This window comes from Aythya ferina, assembly GCF_964211825.1.
Source record: "Aythya ferina genome assembly, chromosome: 4".
NCBI classification, from domain to species: Eukaryota; Metazoa; Chordata; class Aves; order Anseriformes; family Anatidae; genus Aythya; species Aythya ferina.
Window position 1 is genome coordinate 69,579,833 of NC_140300.1, and position 26,844 is coordinate 69,606,676.

General features: G+C 43.0%; 1 protein-coding gene across 1 annotated transcript; it reads right to left on the reverse strand.

Moving 5' to 3' along the window:
• Positions 1–6,259: 6,259 nt before the first annotated feature.
• Positions 6,260–25,691, reverse strand: EIF4E (eukaryotic translation initiation factor 4E). The gene is made up of 7 exons (XM_084519400.1): positions 25,608–25,691; positions 17,356–17,462; positions 15,085–15,180; positions 13,350–13,413; positions 11,351–11,464; positions 8,761–8,900; positions 6,260–7,317 (listed from the first exon to the last, which is right to left on the reverse strand). The coding sequence occupies exons 1-7, from the start codon at positions 25,623–25,625 to the stop codon at positions 7,203–7,205; spliced, it is 654 nt and encodes a 217-aa protein (XP_084375526.1). The 5' UTR covers positions 25,626–25,691; the 3' UTR covers positions 6,260–7,202.
• Between the last annotated feature and the right edge of the window lie 1,153 nt (positions 25,692–26,844).

The window sequence follows — 26,844 nt, forward strand, 5'->3', positions numbered from 1 at the left end:
CTCAGCATCTGCCCAAGGGAATGCTTCAGCCCAGCTCCCTTCCATGTGTCCCCACTGCCACCACTGGTGCTCGTTTCCTCGCTGGCATCGACGCCGGGACCGTGCCTGCCTGCTGAGCCCTCTGGCACAGAGCCTCCAGCTTTGTGAGTCACCCGCCCCCGAATGCCATCAGGAGGCATGGAACAGCTCACACGCGCTCCGCTGCCGGGCTGCTCTGAAATTTCACCTCCACAAAAGTTGAAATTTCGCCTCCACGAAGGGGCTGCTGGATGCCTGCAGCCCAGCGGCTGCGTTTCAAGCGAGCAAAAAGTCCACCTGATGAGAAACCGCAGGGCAAAGGCGGCCGGGGAAGCTCGGCTGGAGCACGCTGCTCAGAGCTCGTGCTGCACATATCGCACATCAAACAGCTCTTTAGGACAAAACCTACGGCTTTTAATGGTCTTTTAGTTTATCTCCTAGATCCAGCAAGGGCTGTTCTGCTGCCCCAGCAGCTCAGGCACGGCTGAGTCATAGTTTCTCTGCCCCGTGGCATGCCCTCGTGAGCTGCTGCTCCTTCTTTCTCTGCTGCTGGCCTCTCCTCCCTGCTTTCTCCTGCGCAGAGCTGAAAAGCTGCTGTCACGACGTGCCTTCTCCACGCCGTCACCACTCAGCTTTGGAAACCCCCCTAAATACGTGCACTAAGCCCCTAAGAATCTCTTTTCTCTTCCTTTCCAAGCGAACACGCTAACCTCAGAGCCAAGCCCAGCTGCACCCAGCCCAGCCTGGAAGCTGGTGCCTTGACCAAAAACCGGTCAAACATTTTTAACACTCAGCATTGAGCTCAGCAAAGCTGGGGAAGTCCTCAGTTTTTGCGTGTTATAAAGCATGGAAAGAAAAGGCCCCTCTGAACTGACACAACATGGGGAAGAGGCCATGCATTTATTTTATTTTTTAAGGCAGAAAAGGACCAAGTTGCCTGGGAAGGATTTTATTAGAGATGACCCTAAACCATTTGCTTCAACACAACTGAAATGTAGCCCCAAGAGCACAACTGAGGAAACGCTGGGGTTGTGTTCAGGACTAATCATGTTCTGGCAGGAGACCTCGTGTTTCACATGAATGCTTGTTCTGGATTGTATCACAATATAAAAATAAATAAATCCTACAAGTGACAGGGTGAGTGCAATACCCTCAGGTGGATCAGGCCCAGGAGCACGTTTCCACACCACAACACAGGTCCAGTTGGGGGACACGACCTCGGAGGGTAGAGCTGAAAACCTCACCCCCATCCTGGAGGTTACTGGAGGTGAGTGGTAGCTCCCATCTTCACACCTGACCAAAGTGCGAAAGACCCAACTGCTCCACTTAAAGCACCTGTGCCCAAATGCAGAAAAAAAAATGTGTTGCAGCCCCAAAGAGCTCACTGCTCTTGCAGCTTATGACCAGTCCACACCTCTACTACAAACCACAAACCAAAAATTAAGACCAAAATGAGTGAATTCCCAGGGTAACGAAGGTGAAAGATGAGACAAATCCATATGATCCGAGGAGGTGACCTTCACAAATTTTAACAAATGTTAGTTTGAGGATATAGGGCTACTTACAAGGGAAGGTTTCTATAAGTATTGCAGGTGTACACATGGACTCCAGAACAGGAAAAAACCTTGAACTGTTCAGAAGTATTTAAAAGGAAGTATTTAAAAGGAAGGAACACCACTTCCTTGCAGCAAAGAGTTAGACTTACAGTTACGTTATTTCCCAGCTAAACCTGCTGGTGCTTGAATCCCACTTTGAGTTTTTACTTCCCAGGATACCTTTAAACAACCCTCATGGTCTAAGGAACCCTTAATTCTGGCCTCATCCCCCACTCCTCTGCCCCTGAAGGCTGAACACATTTCAACTACTAATTCGTCCTTGATTTGCGTTTCTCAACATCCCATACAGTCAAGAAGCAGAGACGTTCAGTTCCTCAGAAGCTTTATTTTCATTCAAACTACAGAAATAAAGTAGTACCTTTCAATTTTTCTCATTATACTTTCTGCATATTTATATGGCTCAGGGTGAGATGCACTAAGGTAACTACCCTGTTCGTACGAAGGAAGAGAAAGTTCAAACAAAAAAAAGTTGCTCTATGTCAGAGAACGCCAGACCTTGCCTATGAGGCTGGCTCCAATTGCTAGGTAACACTAACAGGCACAACATCAGATCAGTATTTTTTTCGTTTAACTACCTACTGTAAGCAAAATCCAAGAATTCATTACAGAAAGTCATCCAAAGAAATCCTTTAGAAATAACAAAAACAGTCATTTTCTACTTTGAAAAAATAGATGAGTCATTTTTGCTTTTATGATATATTCACACACACTTTCAAGTATCAGTTTTGCTATCATACTTACATGGCTAGAGGTAAAAAAGGAAAAAAAAACAAAAAAAAAATTAAGGAAAATCCCCTAAGCAGATTATGCCAAAGAAGTCACACAGTCTTTATCTGGGTTTAGCAACAGGTGGAATTCCACATAGCATCAGAGTGACCAAAAAAGCAGCGACTGGACTCAGTGTGGTCTTTACCTTTATTAAAAACATTTTAATAAAGCTGAAAAGAACCAGGATTTAGGGAAAAAAAAAAAAAGATGGGAAAAGCACAGGAGCACAGGTGATCATAAACCCCACAAATGCATGGTTAAACTCATCACTGGCTCAGTACTAGCAGGGAGTAAGACAACTGAGTTACGTTTGGTTAGCAGGCAACTGACACCAACAGATTGACTTCAGCCAGAAGGTTTTTGCTTGTTTTTTTTTTTTACATTTAAGGCATCACACAAAACAAGTTAGTGCTGGGAAGCAAAACAATCATGTGCTCAGCCACAATTCACATTTAACATTTAGCTCTGGACATCAGAATTTGCTTCACTCCAAGAACAGGAGGGCTGGGGAATCCCGTGGTCTTCTGGGGAAGCGCCAGGCAAGAACAGAAACGACCACGGGTTTTGTTACACGGGAAGGGATCTAAGTGCTTATGAAAGGCTTTGCTGCAGAACTAGATTCCAGCAAACAAGTTCTGGTAGAACGCAAAGCTTTCGGGGCTGAAGGGCAGTAATTCTGTTCAAGCAACTACACCGGAAGGCTCAAAATGCATGATGATCAAAGTTAACAGCTTGTGGAGCTTTGAAATGGCAATGGAGGGGTTCAGCAGGTGCATCGATAGCTAAGGCAGGTTTGGTTCCACACTGCTTGCTAGTACGTTCTGCACTCCTGCTCACCAGGTCTAGGTGGGACAGATTCAAAATGAACTAGCCGGGTATAAACCCTTTACTTCTGATGTCATTTTCATTTGTTTCTGAACTGGCAGCTGAGAGATGGGGAGGAAGAAAGCACACAAGCATCAGCAGAAAACGCCAAGTCACCTGAACAAAGTAAACTCTTGACACACAAAGTTCCCGAGCAAGCCAACACTTTGCTCCATGTGGAAAGGCACATGTTCTACACCTGAACTGTACTGCAAGACCCCATTAAATGCTAGTCAGAACTGTAGAAACCACTGCCTGTTCTCAAGAGGGCGATGGATTCACAGGGAAGTCATGAAAACTTCAGGGGTAGGCAGTCTGGCAGCCCTATGGATTTAACTCGTAAGCTCAACCATGGTGTTTACTACTCCACAGTGCAGAATGTTCTTCAAAAAAATCTAGTTTTAAATCCATCAGGCCCAGACTTACACGTACAAGAGAAAATGCATGCCACTTTACTAGGTTGAAACAATGCTTTTTGCTTTTAGTAAGGGTTCCATGGAGTCCAGAGTATTTTTCCAAGCCTTTATGTAGGAAAAGGTAACATTACGATGGATGGAAGTTTTGAGTTCAGCCTAAGGTTTGCTAAAAACTACCAATTCAAACTCCCAGAATTTGGGCAGCTCATTAAAAATTAAGTTTTCTAAGCTACAGACAGCCTGAAACACAAGACAGTGACAGCGCAGCTGGACAAGGGACAACGCAAAGCACTGCATGTTCCACGACTTACAGTACACCCAGATGCTGTTAGTTCACACATTCCTCATCATCTGTCACCCCTTCTTCCCAGGCTATATTTTGGCACTTTCTTGCACTCCTTTAAGTACAGAAACAGTTTTTTCTTTCCTTGCTTTACTGGTTTTGTACCATATGAACACATTTCAGAACTGATGCTTCAGACATTTACTCTTCAGTCTCCTCAGGCTTACTGCAAGAAATTGACAATGGCTACCCATTTACTGAAAAGTTTAATGACATTAAGTATTTTGTACAGAACTAGGTATGTAAACAAACCTAAATGTTTACCACCTTCTTGTTTTATAAGCCTGTGGCTATTTTATTAATACACAGATGGGACAGCTCTCAGCTTTCTCCCACAGCATCCTGTAGAATACAAACGCCACTGTTATAGTCAGAAGCACATTATGCAGCACAAAGCTATTTGCAAGTTTGAGAGAACAAGGTTCACGGTCACTTGTTTTTTCTGGCAAGAAGTCACAGGCATCGGTTAGATATTCGATAAAGCAAGCACGTAATTTAATTTCCACTCGAGTCTCCTAGAAACACAGCAGTTACTATCTGAGCAACCTCAAATCAGCCTACTGCAAGGTTTCAAATCACGGTGCAAGTCAGCTGGCTGCTTCAACAGGCACAGGCTCAGAAACCTGAGGCCACACTGAAAGTACAGTCGACCACCTTTCCAGATGAACAAAACACAGCTACCCTGAACGATATTCCATTCAGCCTTGTAGTGAAATTAAACAAAAACAACACTCCATCCTTTTCTTAAGAGCACTTGGTTTGAACCCCAAGTTCTTTACAGAAGGACAGCACTACCTACGTTTTTGAACTCTTTTTAGCAAGCCTGGCTACAGTGCTCCCAAATTACATAGAGCTAGACAACCAGTTAGCTATAGCTAGACAATCCAATGTTACCACTCAGGAAACCAGGTCATCTTAACTCCTCCAAGCACACGAACATCACTGATTTAGGATGCATACTAGCTTATTAGGAAGTGTCAAAGCTATTTAAGTATTACTTAGCTTGAGGTTGATGATACAGAACAGAAATAGTTTACAGAAACGTTGAGCCTACTTTAATTGAAGAGATGACTCACTGGAGCAGTCAGTTGGAAGACAGGTAGTGCCTACGACAGCCTACGAATGGCCCTATTAAACAAACCCACCTGGCTTAGCACTCCTGCAGTCAGGGCAGGCAACCAGTTACACCAGAACCCACAGAAACCAGCTTCCAAACAGCCTAACAGCTCTGCACCTCCGACATCCAGCCTGGTTAGTGACCAATACTGAAGGCATAGTATCATTAGACAGAGATAGCTACTCTAAGTGTTTCTCCGAAATAGATATAAGATATTCAGAAGCTAACGTAATGCCTTTTTGGTATCACCTAATGCTCTACTTAACATATTTCTTAAAAAACGTGCAAGAGAGTGTTTAAGTCTATCTATGCAAGTAGAAACACTGTTCAGTGCCTTAATCAGAGGCAGATTTAAAAGCCTGATTAAACTAAAGCTTCATTACCGCAGTGACTAAACTTGCTCTGAGTTATCACTTAAAGACCAAAAAAACTCACACGCACCTGCTTTTAAGTTTAACTAGAGAGCTACACAGCCCTGGCAAGATCCTAAAGGACTAAGAAGTAGGATATTAACAACAGCATCAATTTGCTGTATCCTCTACTTTTATAAAGAAAAAGCTTCTTACACTGTACTCAAAACAAAAAGTTAACACAATGGCCTCCTCCAAAATTTCCCCCTAATGCTGCATGTCAAACAAACATACATCTCCCCATGGGATCTTTTAGACCAACAAAAGCTTTGTTTCATAGCAAGACATGCGCAATAGCAAACTACCTAGTGCCTCATACTTCTGCTCTGCAGCCACGTCTCTACCTTGTGCGCTTTGCTTGTACTTCATCTCCTTAGAGTCATTCACTTCAGTGCTTTTAGTGTAGTCACCACCTGCACCCAAACGGCCAAGTACCTTCAAACTCCTTGGTAGGCACCAAAGTCAAACAGCACAAGCCATGATCAGTTAGACCAACCACTAAGAAAAAACAGTAGCCACATCAATATCATTCCACTTTCGTTTAGGGTGCTACCTAAGATTTATTAAGTTTCAATAAACTATAGCTCCAGACTCATCTTTCTTGGAAGACACTACAATAGAAGCCACAGCAGAGACCGCCTTGTCACAAGTACAAATACTTGCTGTACAGATGGAGGAAAAAAAAGGACAAATCTAGTTGTCAAAAAGACAATTCACTGTACACATTTTATTTACAGTTTTGTACACTGTCTTAATATGAATGGGACCGCTTTTCTACTTGAGCCATTTTAACCAAAGCAAAATAACCTAAGTAATACAAAGTGTTAAAATACAGCATAAGATACAAAAACAGACATACTATTTCTAGTAAGGAATGTAAATTATGGTGTTACATTAAAAAAAATCCACAATTATGTTTAGGAAATCACACAAACAGATCACTGATTTGACTGAAATGCATCAATTTGTATCAAAGCTTTGATGTTACAAAAAAAAACAAAAATTACCAAAGAATGCAAAAAATTAATGTTTATTCCACCTTTGTCATATTCCCAGATTCTTCACCAATGTTACATGAGCAAAAACAACTGAAATCAAAATATCACTAATGTTATCAAATAGGGAAAACAAATAAATTAATCTAGCAGCCATCAGCATAGGTTACAGCAAAAGTGATGCTGTATAAAAAAATGCTAGAAAACTGTATGCACCATACTCTTTTCCAAACCAGCAAAATGTTACTGCATACAATGCAAATGTAAAACAGAGTAATTTCCTGCAGGTACAGAAATGCAACTTGTCTGAATACTGTGGATAAACAAATGTGTTGTTTTTTTTTTTTTTTTTTTGTAATAGTAATGTTTCTACCAAGCTATCACAGAGTGGGCCAGGAAAAACATTTATGACTCAGGGGGGTGAAGTGTACTAAAATTCTGATTGGTAATGGTTACTTCAGCCAAAATAAAAAAAAAAATTAACACAGAAGTACAAGACAAAGGCGAATGAGACTCCTCACAAATCTTAGTAACATTTAGATGGAAATCAAATTTAAATGTAGTCCACTCTGCTTTTGAAGAGGCTTTGGTTCAGCTCCCAAATCTCGATTGCTTGACGCAGTCTCCTATGAAAGAATACTCAGAAGGTGTCTTCTTAAACAACAAACCTATTTTTAGTGGTGGAGCCGCTCTTAGTAGCTGTGTCTGCATGGGACTGGTAACCAATCACTATCTTTGGAGGAAGTCCTAATCTTTCCTTGTATACTCTCCTGAGAACAGAAACAGAACAACAGTTTACACACAATTCTTAGGAAGGAATTAGTAACAGGACACCTGCTTTTAACATCTGCTGATGCTTCCGCGAGAAAATAGTTGCCTATTTAGAATCATTTTCTCAGGTATAAAGACTTTAAACAGAATTTTTCTTTCTAGCTTGTTGCATCAAAAAAATCAGCTTACAGTTCTGTACAAACAATAACTTACCATACAAGTTAGGACAAGCTCTTGTCAAAAGAAATATACTACATAAATATCAAGCACAGGGATTCTGCTGCCTTTATGTGAATATTATTAGTATCATCAAGCCATAATCCCCCCACGCACAAGCAGAAGAGCTATGAAAAAGTCAAGGCCCACAGTTCCAGAGGTGATAAAGTAACCTAAACCAGACTAAAAAGCAATTCCCTAGAACAATTTTTTTTTTTTTTTTTTTTTTTTTTAACCACTACACACATCACTTGAACAGACTTGCTGTTTTTTTGTCTTTGGAACCCCCTTCCCAGGCTCCAATTCATTACAGCACTGTCATGGGCAGCTACCCAACAAGAGCTCGAGGAAAAAGCTCACCTTGGATCTTCTGACTTCAGAGACAGAGGCAGTAGTAGCCCCTTACACACTGTGTTGCTTAGAAAAGAGTAAGAGATGCAAGCTACTAATGGCTCTAGGTTGCAAGCTCTGACTAAACCAGTCTGCAGCTGAACGGGCTTGTTCTAACAAAATTATACACGAAGTTAATTCTTTTAACTTACCCTGATCATAATGGGGCAGTTAACAGGACCATAACCTACTCCAATTTTAACTGTTAAATAAAAGCTTGATGTAGGGTCTTTGGCGATGTAACAGCAGGTAGTGGACTGCGTAGCGTCAAGTCTGGGTAAGTTTACAAAAAACTCAACTTTTGCAGTTAGTTCTCTAACAGAGGTGTCTTAGCTGTTTTGTTAGTCATTAATGCCATTCTGAAGTGCGCTCTGATAACCTTACATCAAACCTAGCAGATATTTTCTACCAGCACAAGATGCGTACCACAGTAGTTTGTCTGTTGTTAATATTGTTAATCACCTTTCATGTCTGAGTAAGATTGCAGTGCCATTAAACTGTCGCTGTTAGCCACTGCATGCTGCAATAGAATCTACACTACTTCCAGGCACTACTTATGATGAAAACAAAAATATTCTGAAACAAATATCTTCTGCTAAGATTTGTGTTTAATTCTTGATCATTTCTAAGCTACAGCAGAGTACAGCTGCACAACGAAGTTCCTATGTAAGCCCATAAAAACTACAGAAAGCAAGCAATTTTGTACTGAGGTACTTGAATTTGGAATACAGCTCTGCTCAGATTACATCTGCCAGAAGCACACATTTAACCAAGTTAACTGGCTTTAAACGTGTCTTGAATGAACGTGAAGCAACAATGCAAGTGGCATTACTTACCCTATATGCGTAACAGCATCCCTGTTTTCACATTCAGTTGTCCATATTGCTATTTTATCACCCTTAGTTCTAACATTAACAACAGCACCGCATACATCATCGCTGTAGTCATCAAATGACTCCCCAATAAGGCACAGCAGCTACAAAATAAAGATTAACCATTAAAGTAGCAGTCCAAAGTCGGAATCCTACTTCACAGACAGAACACTGTGTACAAAAAGGACTTGGAGGAATATTATGTTTTACTGCTCATAGCCACGTGCCATGGAACAATGAGCTTCTAATTATCATTAAAATTTCAAGCATTACAAGCGATTGTTAACTGAGTTGCAGTAGGGTATCCTCCTCAAGTTTCTCTCCTGTCCTGACAGCTGCAAGTTCCGACAGATGATCATTTATGTCTCCCACTCTCCCGATCCAAAAACACGAAGAATTAAAGGAATATAATCTTCTTTCTAAAGTACACTTGACACACAGGTAGACAAATCTCAATTTTTAGTAGTTTACATTCGTTACCTGGGAAGAACCTGTGTAAAACTATTTGGGCAATGTGGCAGCTATACAAGATCCAACTTCAATTCTGAAACGTATCAATTCAAAGGTAAATCAGACACCACTTTTCATCAAAGTTGCAATCTGATGCAGCATTATTTCCTATCAACACACTGAAGAAGCTTCAGAGCTCCCACAGACTCTGACCTGGCTATCCGTCATCGTGAACAGCGTAGTGCACGTGCAACAACACAAGCATATGAATTACACGAGGATATCCCCGCAGATTTCTAATGGCAAAGTTTGGAAACAGCAAAAGCGGTAACACCTCAGGAACCTCAGGTTAAGCTATGTCACTATGCCACTGTGAAAGTGATGCTTAAAGTTTTCACCTTTCAAATCATACAACAAGCAATTTTTAGATATTCAAAGCTGAACCTCTTGTAGTTATCCTTCTGAAGTATGCATCGCCAAACGAATACTTGTTTGCTTCACTTGCACATTACGTTCAGCATACTGCCATTACATTAATTTTCTAGAACTGCTTATGACATTTGGAAATCCAACACTCTTGCAACATGTTGAACAAAGCAGGTCTTTCAGCACCCCTGAGCTGCAAGGGCTGACTTCATCAAGGCAACAGAAAGTTACGTTTAACTACACACACTTTAAATGTTACACCCAACTGCAGCATGCACATCGTCACTGAGTAATGAAAGCTGTAAATGTTTAAGGCTAAACCACTCATAAACATTCAGAAATACTGATCAACAGCCTTGGCAGGTATGTAAGCAAAGATGACCACCACACTGAATAAGCACTACAGTCAAGGACATTTTTCAGGAATGCTATACAAGAGGGAAAGTCTTCAAGTCATGTTTAGTTTACAGTTAATGGTAAAGATTCTTAGATTTTAATAAAAATTTGTTCCAGAAGGAAGCAACTTTGATTTTTATTGGAGATAGCTGTAGATAGTTAATAGAATTAGAAGTGACAGGATTGTTTTAGAGCATTGATCAGTCACCTGGCTATTTGGGCTGTGCCACTACTTGTCAGTACACAAAAAGCAAAGCCTAAGCTTATACAGACTGCATGTTTCCAAGCCACGTGAGGTGGCTCTGATGAGTCAGAAGGGCCCACACAGATATTCAGGTGGAAAGCCCAAATGCACAAATGCCCGAGTCTTGTCTACTCGGGTAGACAGTGCTCACAGTATGTCGTCTGCCATCCTTTCCTCAAATCACAATTACAGTGACTAGAAATATCCTAAAAGCTCCTGTATTTGCACATCTTTGCTTTGATCCTGAAGGTCATTCTTTCCTTTCAAGAGGCAGAATGCTTTCCTCTCAAACAAGCAGGGAATAATAATAATAATAAAAAAGCTAATTTTATGAAATTGCTTTGCATTACACTGCCTGTAAGAGATGCCCCTAGAACTCAGCCCTTATTAGCATCTCTTAGTCTACTCTTAGCTGTTTCCTAGATAGCATAGTTGTATTCTTTTCCACAGTACACCTACTGCAACCCATATCATCTCTAGAAATATATTTAATTTCCAAAAAAAAATCTACCCCAAAACAGATAGTAGCAATGGGGAAGAAGTACTTTTATAGTATACAAGAAGATTTTGCTATTCCTTCTTACCTTAGTGTTAGGACAAGTACAGAATGAAGAAAAAACAAATCTGAAACTTGTTTCAGCAAAACCAAAACCTGGAAACCATCCCCTTGTAAGAGTATTTGTAAAACAAACCATTACCTTTGAGCAGTTAAAATAAATTTGGGATTCGCATTCAAGACAAAGTATTACTGATAGCTCTGCAAATACATCTAGGATACTCTGCAGGAAAAAGTTAGTGCAATCACCCTTATCGCTGCCCTTTGCAAGAAAGTATTCAGTAACATACCACTACATTGAGCATCAATTGGAAAAGTCATGCTTCATGTACAGCCTGTCAATAAAATACAGCCTGCATGTGGATGCTCTGCTGGCAGGAAATTCAAAGTTCATAGTGGGGTACAGCAGTAACAGAGCAGTTAAAGTGTTAACTATGAACAAAAGTTTCCTCAGTTGTGACTTTTGAGGCCATAATGCTTACTGTCTCTAGCCAGAAGCGATCAAGGTCACTTCGTCTCTGCTGCTTGGTTAGTGTAATTAGCCATCGGCCTCCTCGCTTGTTTTTTTCATCTTCCCACATGGGTTCAATGCCATCCTGCAAATAACAGTCACAAGTTAAATCAGGTTTGGTTTGTATTTTTCATCAGGAATAACCAAAAGACCAGTGATAACTGAAACTGCACCAGAAGAGAAGATGTGTATAGTTTAAGATTACATCCCTGTCCAAAAACAGTCTCGTACCAATACCAAAGCTCCACAACAGCTTTAAAAATACACTTTCTCTACTGATTTCTTTTTGTTTGTTTCTACGGGAGATTCACAGCTCATGCAGAAGTTTTGGCCACAAAGTATTGCATAAAAGAAAACTGTGGGAACAGGCAAAGTCAAACACTCACTTTGTCCTCTCTGAAACCAGATAAAATTAGCAGCTACATTCTGGAGTCCTTATTTTAAATCTTGGACTCGGTGCAACATTGCCCAAGTGCTTGACTTACGTGATGATTACTTTGCTGAAAGATACCCTGGCAGGCTATCTCAGTGACTTCCTGCACACACAGGCTGGGAATAAGAGGGTTTTAATTGCTAGGAGCACAAAAATCAGCAGACCATTCAGAAGCAGGTTGCAGTCTCATTCATGCTTTACCAATGGCCCTGCACTGAATTCAATGACTCTGGATGCAGCGCTCCAGCAAAGCAGCTGGTTGCCACTCCCACACCAGCAGCTACACTGCTCTTCAGGAAAGTTAGTCATGAAAAAAGAAGGTAAACGTCTAGACAGAAATTCAGATAAGAAGTGGCTATTGAGAGCTGCACATCAGTTAAGCGTTCAGTGTACAGGATGGAGCGCTGCCAGTTCACTTTCTCAAATTTAACACCCTCACTGGCAGCTGCAGAGCTCAAACTTCATCACCTTTAAGGGGAGCTCTTATGAGGTCACGATTGAAGGACAACAGCAGGAGATCACTCAGAAGCCCACAACAGCTGCCAATTTTATACCTGTTCCACACACTTGTTAATTATTAAGTTTTTGCTGATAATATGCAAACAGAATAGATGCACATAAAGACAAGTTTAGGATTCTAACAAAAACATAAACCGTGGGCCCTGCAGGTGGGTCATGCTGAACATTTACCAGTAACATTTCTCAGTCACCAAAACCACTGTTACCTCCCAAACCCAAGCATCACCATCTCTTCACTGCCTCAAGCTGCTGGGATTTACAAATTGCATACAGCCTAATGAGGAGGCCCAGCCAGTGGCTGTGTTTCATAAGGAAAGGAGGAACGAGGCACCAGTACTTACAGGATCATTTACGTATCGGAATCCAGAAAGGAAGCTGTACGTTAGAAGCACTCGGTAGAGATTAGGATTTAATTTAGAGCTCCAGATAAGATGCCCACTCCAGACAAGAGGTGGGATTTCACGCGTAATTTCTCCTCAGCATTTCCTATTGCTAGCTTGAACACTGTCAGGATGCTTTAACTGCCAGCCTCATGCACAATTTTCTGTTTCATGCCTAAGGAGTATGGCATTTAACTGGTGCTGTGAATGTTAATTATAGGAACGTTGTGCACCTGGCTGGTAGTGTGCATGCAGAATACCGTAGAACATTGCAATCTCGCATAGAGCTCACACATCTTAACTCATTTCACGTGACATTAACTGACAGAGTTGGAAAATCCTTCCACATCATATAAACTGAGACTTAATTGTTCACACAAACAAACCTAGAGTGACGACAAACATAGCTGCAGATTAAGAAGTCTTTATGTTAAATGTTGAAGGAATTACTTGCGTTTTCAGAACCACTGACTAGCCATCTGATTTTCACAGGGCATATGTTTGAGACTTCCTGAAAATTGACACTTCCAGGACATCTCCAACTATGTTCCTACATGTCTGAAGCGAAAGTGTATTGCTTAATTGTGAAACTATTGATCAACATCCACAACTGAAGAAAAAATGGTTAGCAAGCATACCTTAAAGAGCGAGTAGTCACAACCAGGCATTAAATTACTAGAGAGCTGGATATGGTTGTATAAACTATTGGAAGGGAAAAAAAAAAAGCAGGATTAAAAAATAAGCATTACTTTAAAATACAAATTTTTTAAAAGAAATTAATACACAGGACAATAAAATACAAGAATTCAACATCATTATAGTTATTTCAGAAGCAACTCTATTGCCTGAGTATTTTTCAGCAGTACAAAAGCATTAGCTCTAAGATGTTCTGGGCTTACAGAAGCAGAATGGAACCTGGTTTATCACCACTTGCTGGGTTCTTAGACCTTAGTATTTTCCAGAAGTACCATTCCTTCTTCTAAACGTCCTTCTGACGATTATTAGAAGCTTAACTCACTGAACTTTCATGGCAACAAAGAAAGTTCTGTGTGTGTGTGTGTATCCTATCCCCCATACATGAAATAAGGATAACAATGCACACTTCTAAGGCTACTCTCTCTTTCAGTCCAAGACCAACTAACATTCAGTCATGGTCCAGCACTAAAAAGGAAACTAATTACTGTGATACCCTAACAACTAGGAATCAGGCACAGGAATTTAAAGAACAAGTTAGGGATTTACCAGCTTTCCTCCTAAGCTCACATTAACCTTAATTTCTCCCCAAAACAACACCCCTCCTTCCCAGTCTGATCACTAGGGAGGCGTAAATTCTCAGTTGCTGCTGACTTTACACCTAGAACAGAGATATCTAAAATCTTAATTTTCCAGACCAGTCTTGATTATGACCTCAAAAACGTACCCTTAACCAACTTTACTGATGAACTTAATCTGACCTCTCATCACATACCCTGCAAACTACTATTTACACAACCTTCAGCCTCCCCCACAGCAGGAATGCACAAGCTGGTTGCAAGAACAGAATCCCACTGCTCTCCCGCAGACTACACTGATAAATACTTGTTCAGCATCTTCATCTGTTTCTTCCCTGATGGTGCTAATTTCACTGATGAGTTTAATTATACCAAACTTTGAGACACCCTCTCTCCCTTACTGATGGCATCTGAAAGAACATACGCAACAAAAACCTTAGGAACCTAACACTCAAGGTAGCATGCGGCACCTAGCAAAGGCAGAACATGAAGTACATTTTTCTGTTCTGTCTCATGCCACTTTACACAGAAGATATTTTTCCCCATATTCCATCCTTTCAGAAGGCAACACCTTCCAAGTCAGCCACCTGAATTTAACTGAAGCGTTTGGAAAGCACAGTGCTTCCTTCACAGGCTTTGTTCTTGTTCTTTGAGCCTATCTAATTGTTTCTGCAGACTTGCAGTTCAGTATGAAAGTAGCTTCTTCTTTAACCTCTAATAAAGTTCTTTCAAGGATGCCATTAATTTTCAGTCTTCCAAGCACTATGCTCCAGATTCAGACATTCTTGCACATCTGAAGCAAGCAAGCTATGAGAATTTAATGAGAGTTTACAAATTCATGATAGCATGTAGAAAATCGTATGTATTATTTACGTCACGTATACCATGTGTGAGCAGTGTTATCAGCAGAACAAAGTGCATTTGAAATACAAAGAACTTCTCCAACTTAATTCAAAGACCCCACCTTCAACTTCGTAAACAAATTTCAGACTGTATCTGAGGAACTGCAATCAATGGAGTACTTTCTTTTCATGTTTTGACTCCGGTATAAAACTTTGCTAATGTATGCCAGCAGCGTGCAGATTGCAAAACCTTTACTTACGCCCAGAAGTCTTCAACAGTATCAAACTTTGAGATCAGACGAAGATTTGCTTGCCAAGTTTTGCTCTTGTCATTTTTAAAGAACCAGAGTGCCCATCTAAAGGAGAAAAGAATATAAAAAAAAAAATAGCATCTAGAAATTTAAGCACCTTACAAATAAAGTTCAGTATTGTGCATTACTATATGCAAATCTCAACAGACTGGCGTGGAAGCCAATTTTCATCAATAAGCTACATGAAAAACCTCAGTTCTCAAATCTAACTCTGCAAGTCAACAGTATTTGCGTTCAAGGTGCAAGAATTGTGGGAGAATTGATTATTCCCGTTCAGGTATGTACTTAAATACCTTTGGATCATTTCTATGACTCAGCTTCAAAGCCACAGATGATTCTCCTCATCACCACTGGTTAACTACAGTCTCCTACCACAAATAACCAATTATGATCTAAACCACCATCAACTAGTCAAACTAGGCACACAGCTCCCTTTCCCATAATTTCTTTAGGGAAGTTCCAAAACATAATTTTAATAATTCCATAGTTTTAAATATGACATGAAAGTTTCCCAAGCACTCCAAATACTAGGAGAGGAAGCTGCTTTGAGCTTGTTGCTAACGGCAACCATCTGTACAAAATCACCAACTTTAGCTCTATTTCAGGAGTTCAGATTTATAGACACGAAGATTAAATTAAAATTTCCACCCCATTTTCTTCAACATCATCTCCACTGAGTACAACACGTAGCATAAACTGAACCCTTACACTCCAAGATTTTATTTAAGAATCTAAAGAGCATTGTCTGAAATGCTGGAACAGGATACCTGAAGAGGCATTTAATAAAACAGGTTTATTTTTCATTTTGATCATTTCAGTAGTCTTGAGCTCACTCAAGTTAGCACTAGAGTGGATTTATCTTCCCAGAGTACTCCTGAAGTCACCTGCTGTCAGTCTGTTGTTTTGTGGCCTTTCCTGACACTTCAAACCTTGTTTTGGAAGTTTACCATTTTCTAGTAATAGCTCCGTGACCACTTCTAAGAGAGTGTCAGCAACAATTTAAGCAAAGCATTTACAGGAAAAAGAGAAAGGATAAAAGCAGAGAGGAGAAAATAAGGGGAAAATGAAATGCACGTAGCACAGCATGATTCTCTGTGTTTGCTCAACACTTACAGGAGAGAAAAGAGTAAAGGGGCCACTTGGCAGCATGCTCAGTTCGGGGCAGCACTTATCAACAGTGAGTGCTGAGGACTCCCCAGCTCTGCAGCTCACTGCAGTTTGGGGAAAAACTACCTCCTAGCTGCTCTGCTTGAAGCGTACGTATCCTGCTGGAGTCGCTTCTGCGCATATTTAAAGGAATTCGCCCTGTTGAGCTTAAGATTGCTTTCCTGCAGGAAGTTAGTCCAAGTGCAGGTTTATCAAGAAGTTTTGTACTTGAGAAGTCCTCACTGTCTCTACAGCAAAGTCATACAGCAGTAGCAGCTTACTAATTTAAGAAGCACCTACTTTTGCATGCTGAACACAGAATTTAGTAAGGAGGGCTTAGGATTTTCAGCATCTTTACTTTCAACTGCTGCTCCACGTCTTCCTCGTTAAAGAAGAGAATTCAAGCACCTTGCAGCTTTCTCTTAATGAGACTTTGACACAAACGCATGCATGACTACTCCGCAGGGTTTCTTCTGCTGTGCTTCCTACAGGTAATGACACTGTAACTGCAGACACCAACCACCCAGATGATCCAAGTCTAATAATAAGCTCTTAGGCTGACTCAGTTTCTACAACTTCCTGTTCTAAATGAGAGAAAAGTCGTAAGATACGAAGAAGTAAGCCCAAGAAGAAATACGAGAAGCCTTTACAACTGCACCTTAATTGCCAGAAGTATGAGGCAGAACAGAAGGACCTTCAGTTCTGCTCAGCAATAACTTCATCTCAGGCAGCAGCTTCTTAAAACATCAGACGACAAAAGCAACAAAATCTCCGCTTGCCTCCGCCTGAATAGGAAGCCTGTACTCTCTCATTACCTGTCTGCAGAAGTTCCTTGCTGCAGTATGAAAACTTGGAAAAGATTTCAACTTCCATGATAACACTCTGAAAAGTTAAAAGCTCTAAATTCAAACAGGATCAGATTACATTTTTCCCTACACCCTCATTCATTGCAAAGATCTTCAGAACACACTCAAAATGCTGCTAGAAAACAAATAAGGTAAATAAGACATTTGGAAAGCCACAGGCATTCTTCCATCTTTGGCAAGTTTTCCATCACTCTTCTGTACTATTTACCTGTTTTGTAGTGGATGCTTAATATACTGTTCAGGGCTGGCAACCTCCTGAGTAGGTGCTGGCTCGGTTTTTTCCTCTTCTGAAGGCTGAGGGTTGGGAGTGGTTTCCTGTTTGAAGAAAGGAGATTAATAAGTCCCTTCTCAATTTTTATTGAGGTACCTCAGCTCTTTCAAGTAACTTTAAGATGCTGAAGCTAAAAATTCCCTCTAATTCATCTCAGGCTGGGGGGGACAAATCACACCACAGCAGCAGAATTTGCATCCCTTTATTCTTCGCCATCTGAACGGGTCCAATACTAGCTGCACGAATTCACACTCTGCTCTGCATTGACTTGCTTCCTACACCATCCGTTTCCATCTCTGTTTACTTACCACGCTTAGCGCCGTCTCAAATTAAGAGGAGTTATTTCAGGAATACACATTATGGCACGTTATATAGAACATGCGCCTCTAAATTCATTCCCAGAACAATCATATTTCAGAATGAAAATGTCAATTTTCGGTTCAGACAAAGCATCACTGGAAACAGACATGCAGTCCTCGCTTATTTAGAAAAAAATGTTATTACAAGTCTGAGACATGACCAGAACTTTCAGGTCTGAAATTAGGTATCGTACGAAATGCTAAGTAACTACCTTTATTTCAGTATCACTGCTAACAAGGCTTCAGGCACCAAACATACGTGTTTGAACTATTAGCTCTCGCATGTCAAACTGCAATTTAATTACACATATGGTTTACCACAGATGAGGCGGATTCCATGCATTATTTTCTCAAATCTCCAGAGAGTACGAGAGATGTCAAATATACTTAAACACAAAGAAGTGAAATAATATATTCCCTTTGCATGTGAAACCCCTCAAGCTCGTCACTCAAGAAACCACCGCGTCAGGTCTGAAATTCTCATGCCGTTCCTTCAGAGCAGGAACAAAGCGTTTTTGTGAGGCCAATGCTCCCCCAGTTACTGCCACCTCTCCCTAATCCGCAGTCCCTACTAGAATAGGGTCGACCAGAGATGAGGAATAAAGCTTGTTTCCTACAGCTACCAGGAAAAAAAAGCACGTTGGTATATGTAAATATAAACCATAATAACTACAGCAGGTCCAAAGACTCTGGACATCCCTTAGAGCAGCGATACAGAAGTAGTACTTAAAACTGAACTTAATCTTTGTGGTCTTAAAAGAATAAAGCAGCGCACGAGTGGATTAAGGAAATCAGCGGATTAAGTCAGTCATCTAATTAAGGGAGCAATTTCCAGTTTATCATCACCGAAGCTGCTGAAAAGTGGAATGGGTTTCCAGTGATAGCAACCAGCACTTCTTAACGTCCACGGGACCAGTTGGCAAACTCCTCAGGTCACATCTAGAGATCTGGCTTAACACGGATTTTCCTTCCTTTATCAACGGACCAAGTGCCATTCATCAAGCACGTATTGCTTCAGATAAATTACACTGCTAGGCTCAGGAAAGAAAACCCAAACACGCTTAGTTTAACTAGCAGAGATCTCAGTGCAAAAGCTAAACGTAATTTCTGCCATGTTTGAGAATGCCTTCGTACACCCCCATGCTCACAGTGAGAAGACTGAAACGAGAAGGCCTAAGAGGGGCAGCGACAATTAGGATACTGCTTGGATTCACTCAGTGCAAGGGGCAGGTAGTAATGTTTCCTGCCTCTCCCGAGAAGAAATGCTTCCTCAAGATCCCCTAATGAGAGCCATCACTGACAAACCCACAGACACACAGTGTTAAGCAATCTGTCAGATCTCCTTCAGTGTTATAAAAAACTAAACAGCTCTTAAAAAAATATTGTCAGCAAGTGCTTCAAACTTTATCTGAATAAAATTTCCAGCATTAGCCCCATCTACTTTAATGTGATGCAATCAGACATCCACCTTCTCCCTTAAACACACACGGGATGGTCAATGCTCAGAGGCTGTCAAATACACCTAAGAGGTATTTCAGTATCTCCCTTTTGGTTACAGTCTGCTTTATGCTAGAAGAGGTGAAGACGTACCAGTGACTACAATTGCGGTGCTGCCCCATCTGCAACTTAGAAAAGTTATTGAAAACAGATGTGTAAATAAAGAAAAATAATCAGAAAAATCTTACTGGTGTTTTAGAAGTAAACTAAACACAGGATTTTGTGATAATGCTTGTTTGCATTCACAGTGTGACTTCTAATATTTAGGATTGATTTAGAAGTGCTATTGCACTGAAGATTTACATTCCAAGGACTCTGACAGATGCAGAGCATCTCCCAAAAAATGCTGTCAGTTGAGAACTCATTCACATTTGCTGAGCAAAGAGCTGTCACCATACAAAGGGTGGATCCTAACATCTCCCCGGTCACTCCTCCAGAAGTACAACAATCTAAACTGAAAGAATCGATACAAAACTATCACTATTTATATGTTATTAGCCCTGCACGTGCTCAATTTCACATTTTTGAATACAAGGCAGTATTAGGAAGAATTCAGGTAGCACCTGCAGACAACACAAGAACCTGACAAGCCCCAGCGCCTGCCCTGTGCACTGATGGCCACCCTTCACAGGTGAACATCTCAGGCTCTTGCCCAAAATCAGCACCTGACAGCTTGCTGCCACAGCTCAGGATTACACAGCTCCCCTCAACAACAGAGCCAGCCGGAGGAGGAATTTTTGGGGACCAGGCTGCCCGCTGAGGATAGGCACAGCTGCACACACCATGAACTCGGGAACAGGTGGGAAGCTGCAAGCAGAGCTTTCTGCCACAACGCTGCTTTCGGCTTGGTCCCAGGCAGGAGCTTAAAGCAGCTAATTCGTGCCACCATTTATTTCCCCGTGCTGTCAAAGAGAGAACAATTTTTAGCTATTTAACCATCCCAGCTCCCACATCTTTTCATCTCGCATTTATCTCGCCATTCTGACCCAACGGAAATATTTGTCCAGCATTTCCCATTAATCAAATACAAAGCGGTGCAACTTCACTAACTGGCAAAGTCCCTTCCTTGTGCCCAACCTCTTTCCAGGCACTGAAATTCAAAAGCAAGCCCCAAGCAAGCACCTAACACACGTTTCCAGTGATTCTGTGGATACAGCATCACTTAAGGTTATGCCAAATACATTTTTAACAACACACACCTTGAAATCCTGCAGCTGCTACGCTACTAACTTAAAGCCAGACCGTCTCCACCAGCAGTTTCTGGACTTCCAGATTAAAATTTATTCGCAATATTTTGCTCTTGCTCATACCCAACGCATCCTTTAGCCTAAAATTGACTTTGCGTCTGCCATTAAGCTAAGCCGTCACCGGGTTTGCTGCTTTTAAAGCAGACGTAATAAAACCAGGTAGCATTACCAGCCCAACTGGAAAGCTTCACGGGGCCAACCCTGCTCCTCACGCACACCACAGCACGTAATTAAGAGTGACATTTATTCACTACCCACATGCTTTTTGATGTAGGAATGAGCCCGCAGAAGTCTGTGAAACATTCGCCTACTCAGCATTTACTGACTGTGCGCATCTGCACGTTACTTGCCTTCTGACACTTGTGGCTTGAAGTGGCGTTACTCAGCCCTTCTCCGCGGCGCGTAATGACCGACACATCCGAGGAAGGCGTGCGTGCCACGGGGACAGGAAGGGAGGGCGACTTACAGTAAACGCTGCTTAATCAGGTCGGGCTATTTCAGAGAATCGACCAGCTCTGCCAGGTCTCACCCAGCGTTCCCAGGTGCTGCCCAGACCTCATTCTGCTCCTGTAACGACCTACAGGCGTTGGTCAGGAAGTCCAGTTAGAAGAGATGTTTGCGTCCCAGCAGGATGCCACCTCGCACTGCTGGGCACTCCTGCTGAAAGTTAAGAGGATTCAGCTCGTGGAAGAAGCCTGTGAAGTTTCCTTGTGTTAAACCAAGCTCAGTTACATCCACCTCCTTGTTTAGGGTTCCCAGCAGAACAAGAGAAACGCATGCTCCAGTCTAGGGCAAAAGCCTGTCAGTTATCTCCTGGTGCTTACTGCAGATAGCTGCTACTCCACTGCGCATAGGATAACAATCCACAAAGTACAAAAACCGAGATCTATTTATTTATCTCGAATATTCTGGACAAAAAAAGGATTTAGGCCCACCTACAACTAAGTACGAGTCGTAAGAAAACACAAAATAAACTCTGTATTCTTACGAGCAACTGGAACTGAAGGACTGATGCCCAACCCTTCGGATTTTTACCTCTGTGTATTCATTCCTGTGTGGCACGCGTATTACTAGGTAGAAGAAAGGTACCAACAGCCACCTACTACCAATTAAGCACTGATAAATAGCTTTCCAGACACCAGGACAAATACATTCTAGGCACGACGTAACCAAGGCCTAACAGGGAGCACCCATCCTAACAGCATTCACTATTACTGACAACACCACGGATTTTTAGAAAGGCATTCGCTGTTAGAACACAAATTACGACGTGATTTTAACAGCGACATCCCACCAAATTAGAACAGAAACGCAACACGTGTACAGGAGGACAGGAACAAGAGACTGAAGTGGGAGAGCCACACGCTTCCTCCAGAGTTTGAAGGAGATGTTTGTTATACAGAAAATGTAATCCTGGCTTTTAAAAGAAGTGAAAGATTACAGCCCTTTTGACTTCTGAAACAGTGGTTACATACACTTAAAAGTATCCATCAAATTTTCAATGTTTAACTCACAATCTCATGTCTGGAATTAGTCAAAAAGTTACACGGTGGATCAAAACATCTCCATGTCTGTTTTTCTACCTGTATGAGCAGGCTGCCCTTGTGCTGCCACATCACGTGCCAGTCTGCACACTGCTGCTGCCCTGACTATTAATTTAAAGCTGTTTAATAGCGTATGGCTGCTGAGGAGATCAGTCTTCAAGCACAAAAAGAAAAACAAAGTCCTGGACATATCACGGGTATGCCCGATTACTGTAAAGCATGAAATGTACACAAGCTACTTGGACAAACAGCACTGGATGCAAGAAAAACGGAGTGCTCTTTAGAAGATTATTCATTTGAACAACTGTTCTGCACATCTAGTAAAAAAAAAAAAAAAAAAAAACTTTTAAAACGGTAAAACTTCACTGCCTGCCTTACATCCACTATGTAATAAATGACAAAGTGTCATTGGCAGGCGTTAAAAAACCACCTACAGCACACAGCACATTCACATCTGTAGACCACACTTGTAATACCTTTACAGCACAACCAATTCAAAACAGACTAGGTTTCAGGACTTTAGGAATGAGTGGCTACTTAGAAGTTTCTAGTTTAAAAATAGCTTTTAAAAAAATATTAATTTCATTGAGGAAAAAGTCATTAATTCCTTTTTAAAATCTGTATTTCCCTTTCACGCTGTAGGCATACTACCAACATCCTGCAGCTGATTTCCCTCTGTCCCCTCAAAATTCACACTGATCTTCACAGAGCTGCTGAAGGGGTCACATTTTGTCATCGAAATTTCCCATGCCCTCCACACCTGCAGGTAGCCTCAGCAGAAGCAACACGATTCAGTCTCATATGCTATTTTTGTGTGTTCGTTTCAAATAAGTTTGAAGTTTTATATGCTCTGAGAAATACAATTGTTCTTGAACTGCTTTCAGAAAAAGGTTTTTCTTGGTTACAAACCATCTAACGCCCTCCTTCTTTTACAGTATTATAGGAAGCTTTGCATTCAGTCAGAAAGGGAATTTACAGTTAGGAAGTCAGCTTGTTACTGAAGCTCTCAACGAGCACCCAAGACACATTTATCCTGCATTTCAGAAACATGCAGGAATAAGCGTTCACTGTACTAAACCTGAATACTGCACTGATTTCAGCCACAGCAGGTCACTGACATCACTTCAGCAGAAAGACCTGCTTAAGACTAAGTCTGAAGTTCAGCCTGACCTGCATTTCCTTTACATACTGTCTGTCACTAATACAAAATAAATACCTTTCAGCATAAACTGTATTTCAGGAGCTATTTTGAACTTCCTAGAATGCCCCGGTTCTACACCACTATGTCTGTAACCCGTCAGAAGTCATATTATTTCGTTTAAAGACGGAGCGGGTTAGCTTTGAGCCCTACCTATTGATGATTAGTTGCACAAACAAGCACTTTTCAAGCTATACGTAACTTGATTTTCACCTGCATACCTTAGCCTTGAAATGGGGAACCAAGTTCGTAAGAACTGCACTTGCCCAGGTGTAAAGGTAACTGTCACAGAGCAAAGCAAACAAGCACGATGCCCACTTCCAGTGTGAGTGATAAGGGCTCAGGTGCTCCCACCCGAGTTACTTCCACGCAATTTATCCCCACTTGCAACTTAGCCTCTGCATGGCTACGTTTTAGAGTCACCTTTGGTAAACTGCTGTTTACTAAAGCGTTATTACTGGTTTTCTTGTTGACTTTGTGGACCTCTGCACGCTGTTATCTTATCACATTCAATCCCCAAAGGCTACAAATACAAGCACACTAATAGGACACATTTCTGCATATTCTAGCAAATTAATCCGGAATCATCTTAAAAGAGCAACCACCTGGATAGCACAAGATAAGCTGACAGCCTTAACCTTTCAGTTCTGCAGAGGTCCAAGTTTTCCTTTCCTTGCACCCTGTGCAGTGGGTTTATATTTACCTAGAATAACCTTCCTGTTCTTCCCAACTTCCACGGAAGTCTTTACAGTACCCTAACCTCGATTCTCAATATTCCTAAATAGTTTCAATAGCTTTTCCAGCCTCTTAACTGGATATAAAATGCATGCTACATTTGAGAACACGCGAGTTCTATAAACATCGCTGATTTGAGCATTTAAAAAGAAATGCATTAATGAGTATTCTGCATTAGCAGAGACACATTTCACACTCGGGAAGCATCACACAGGGCTGAGAGGGACAGCTGATACTGCCCTTTTCTTTCACTCCCTAGCCTATTTTCCCCTTTAACTTAATTAGAGAATCAAGGTTACCTTGCAGTTGCACAGAATACTTCTTGCAATGACTTCTATCGCGTTTGCTCAAAAAGACTTCTCTACAAACCTAGGTCCAGATTTTGAAGGTCTGCAAGAACGCTCCCTATGATCACAGGGTAATCAGATCCCTACACACACACACGCAACCGATCTGCTCAACTGAAAATCACACAGGATTTATGCAACATCAAGCATCTATGATCTCAGTTACAATGTAGGTCTAACTCGAAGCGTAGGTAGGAGACTTGTGAGCCACCTGAAAGGATAATAAACAGAAATTATTTAAGTAAATTTGAAAATAAACAAGTACGGCTGATATTTGTTTCTTTAAGTTGAGTATATTTTGAACAAAGCAGAATATTCAGAGGTGTTACGAAGTGTTTCCCTATCCTCTAGCTTTACTGGGGCAGCACAGCAACTACTGCACAATAAAGTGGATCTGGGGAAGCAAACCTGTTGGGAAACGGTTTGGTAAAATTAGTTATTTGGGGCTAGATAAGGTGCCAGGCCTGGTTTGACATACGATCACGGGCTTGTGCAAAAATTAATGAATAGTTGAGAATAGTGAATAGAGAATAGTGTGGAGACAGGCTCCCAGGCCAAGAGGAGCCAAAGCCATGCCTTTAGTGCCACTTCAGTCACTTAGGGCCACCAGACTCCCACCTGCCGAGCTCCCAGCTGGCACAAAGGCCCCGCTGACCCCGGGCTCGCATTTTGGGCACACAACCAAGCGCTGGAGCCCGGCGGGCGAGCAGGGGAAGGGCGCTGCTGGCCCCTTCACCCCCCCGCGGCGCGGCCTTGGCCAACTGTCAGCCCATTTACCAGCACCGCGGCGCTTCCCTCTCCCCGGCGAGTAAAAACCGGGCGATTTTTATTTATTAAAAGGCAGAAAACCACGAGAACCAACCCTTTGCAGCGCCGCACCGCCCTCCTCACAAAAGATAAGGGATTTTCACACACGAACAGCAGCAGCACAACCCCCACCCCCCTCCCTCCACCCCCAGGTGCCCCCACCCCGGGGTGCCCACAGACAGCGGGGGGGGGACCCCGACTCGAAGCCCTCCCCCCCCCCCCCCCGCTGCCATGAGGGGCCGCCCGCCCGCCCGCCCGCCTCAACATGGCCACCCCCGCCGCGCCGCGTGAGCCGCCCGGCGCCGCCCGCGCCCCACAGCCCCGGGTGCCAGCGGGGAGAAGCGAGGGCAACGAGGGGATGAGGAGAAAGAGGAGAAAGAGGAGGAGGAAGGCGAGGAGGAGGAGGAGGATGAAGGGGGGGGGGGGGGGGAGGCGCGCGGCGGCGCAGCGCTCACCGGCTCCACGGTCGCCATCTTAGGTCGGTCCGGCCGCACCAGCGCCGCGGGGCGGGGAAGGGAAGGGAGGGGAGGGAGGGGTGGGGGGGGAGGGAATCCGGCGATGCTATTGGCTGCCCGGCGTCACGTGGGCCCGGCGGCCGTTCAGGGGAGTGGGGGGGGAGGATGGCGCCGCCGGGCGCGGCGCGGTGGCTGATGGGAGTTGTAGGCGGGGAGCCCTCCTCTCCTCCGCCTCCTCCGCTGCTGCCGCCGCGTGGGGAGAGGCGGCCCCCGGGGGCTGAGGGGGGGAGGGATTTGGGAGCCCCCGGTGAGGCGCTCGCTGTCCCAAATCGCTGAGGGAAGGGCAGCTCGGTGCTCTGCATCGCCTGCCGCTCTTGTTCCGTGTGCCCCGGTTGTTCTGCGTGTTGTTTTGTGCTGCTTTTCGCTGCCCCACATGGATGCGCAGCAGCGTGGTGGGGCTCGCTGCGTGGTCACTGCGGTTGGAGGAGACCTCCGGGATCAGCTCCAACCGTCCCCTACCACCAATAATATCACCTACCACCAATAATGCCACCTACCACCAAAAATATCACCCACCACCAATAATATCACCCACCACCACTGTCACCATGTCCCCAAGCACCACATCCAACCTCTCCTTGAACACCCCCAGGGACGGTGACCCCACCGCCTCCCCAGACAACCCATCCCAACGCCTGAGCGATCCTTCTGAGGAGAAATGTCTCCTCATTGCCAACCCAAACCTCCCCTAGCACAACTTAAGGCCATTCCCTCTGGTCCTATCACTATTTATCTGTGAGAGGAGGCCGAGGTGTGCTGGAGGAGGGCAGGGAGGAGTGCTGTCCACCCAAAGAACGAGCCAGCTTTGACAATTAAGGGTGCTGGATGCTTAAAAGTTAGGAATAAGCTGACAAGCCCCGGACACCCAGCCCGATCCCCTAGATCAGGGACTTGGTCAAAGCGTGCTGCAGGTCCCCCCTCAGCCCGTGTGTCACGGCAGCAGAAGCCAGCAATGTCCGTCCATTTCATCCCAGCACAGAAATGAAACCCAGGGTGTGTGCCGGCGGGGAAGGCACGGGCACACAACGCTACCAGCTGAGCACTTTGCTGGCAGATGAAGCACAGAAAATCACGGCTGGGAGACACGTGTCTCTGTCTGGCACAAAACAGGCTCTCCGCAGTTAATTCAGAGTGCCAGGAATCGTCCCTAGCTCCACAAACGTGCCTGCGTGGGGGC